The sequence below is a fragment of the Helianthus annuus genome, chromosome 2 (assembly GCF_002127325.2).
Source record: "Helianthus annuus cultivar XRQ/B chromosome 2, HanXRQr2.0-SUNRISE, whole genome shotgun sequence".
NCBI lineage: Eukaryota > Viridiplantae > Streptophyta > Magnoliopsida > Asterales > Asteraceae > Helianthus > Helianthus annuus.
Genome location: NC_035434.2, coordinates 51121676 through 51123150, shown reverse-complemented (window position 1 = coordinate 51123150; position 1475 = coordinate 51121676). Strand labels below are relative to the sequence as shown.

General features: G+C 46.0%; 1 protein-coding gene across 1 annotated transcript; it reads left to right on the top strand.

Moving 5' to 3' along the window:
* Positions 1 to 315: 315 nt before the first annotated feature.
* On the top strand, positions 316 to 1017 carry LOC110888179 (probable ATP-dependent RNA helicase vasa-like). Its single transcript, XM_022135719.1, has one exon. It carries the CDS (start codon positions 316 to 318, stop codon positions 1015 to 1017), a length of 702 nt encoding a protein of 233 aa, XP_021991411.1.
* Positions 1018 to 1475: the final 458 nt, after the last annotated feature.

Here is a 1475-nt window from a genome sequence, read left to right as displayed (position 1 = left end):
GTTTTATCTGGGGATTGGCACCTCAGATTCTGAGCATGGTGACAGCTTCCAAGCCTCCAACTATTTCACATGCTATTGATCTGAGTGTGGCACTTACGGAGGAAGCAGTTCGGTTGGGAAAGTTTTCAATTTCTGAAACGAAGAAGAAAGAGACTCATATGGAGTCATCAGGTGATAACAAGAGGAAGTTTACTAACTTTAAAAAAGAGCACCCGAGCGAACAACAACAACAATTCCAACAAGCAAAGAGACACTAATCCGCCTGCTGAGGCACAGACTAGCGCTGCAAATGCTAAAAATAAGGGAAAAGGATACATGGGTACCCTACCAAAGTGCGACATCTACCAATTACGTCATGTTGGTCGGTGCAGATACGGGAAATGTGAGACTTGTGGAAAAATTGGGCATTCTAAGGAGACGTGTTGGTATGGAGCAGGACGTGGAAATGGAAGACGAGGTGGTAATGGTAATGGTAATCGTGGCGGGAACGGAAATCAGTATGGTAATCAGAACCGAGGTGGAAACGGGAATCAAGCGAGAAATGGACACCGTGGAGGAAATAACAACAATAACCAGGGTGGTAATGGGAACGGACGCGGCCAAGGATGTTTTGGTTGCGGTGACATGGGGCACTTTAAGCGGGACTGCCCTAAAAACAATCAAGCTCGTGGAAGAGTGTTTACCATAGGAGCCAGGGAAGCACGCCAGGATCCAAACGTGGTTACTGGTACGTTGCCTATTAATCAACGCTATGCATCTGTGTTGTTTGATAATGGTGCCGATTTTAGCTTTGTATCCCTAGACTTTAAGAACATACTTGGTTTAGTTGCAAGTAAGCTAGACGTCCCATATTCGATAGAACTGGCTAATGAGAAGTTAGTAGAGGCGAATGAGGTGATTAGAGGCTATATTATAGAGCTTGGAAAGCGTGAGTTTTCGATAGATCTTCTGTCAGTTGATTTGGGAAGCTTTGATGTCATGGTCAGGATGGATTGGTTGTCTAGCAACCGTGCGTAGATAGTTTACCATGAGAAGATCATTCGCATTCCGATGGTGAATGAGGAGACAATCGTGATTCATGGAGAGCAGCATGATACACCCTTGTGGATCATCAACTGTAGGAAAGCACATAAGTGTCTGCGTAAAGGATGTGTTGCCTTCTTAGCTCATGTGGTGGATAAGGAAGTCGAAGAGCCGAAGCTTGAAGATATCCATGTGGTAAGGGAATATCCTGAGGTCTTCCCCGAAGACTTGCCAGGATTACCTCCGCAGAGATAAGTCGAGTTCCACATTGACTTGGTTCCAGGCGCCACGCCTGAAGCCGTGGCACCTTATCGACTTGCGCCATCAGAGATGCAAGAGTTATCCACGCAGCTTCAGGAGTTATTGGACAAGGGATTTATAAGGCCGAGCTTCTCGCCTTGGGGAGCTCCAGTGCTATTCATTAAGAAGAATGATGGTAGCTTTCGAATGTG

What these genes read in the sequence shown, in the direction of transcription:
- LOC110888179 (XM_022135719.1), top strand. Translation starts at nt 316, where the DNA reads ATGGGTACCCTACCAAAGTGCGACATCTACCAATTACGTCATGTTGGT.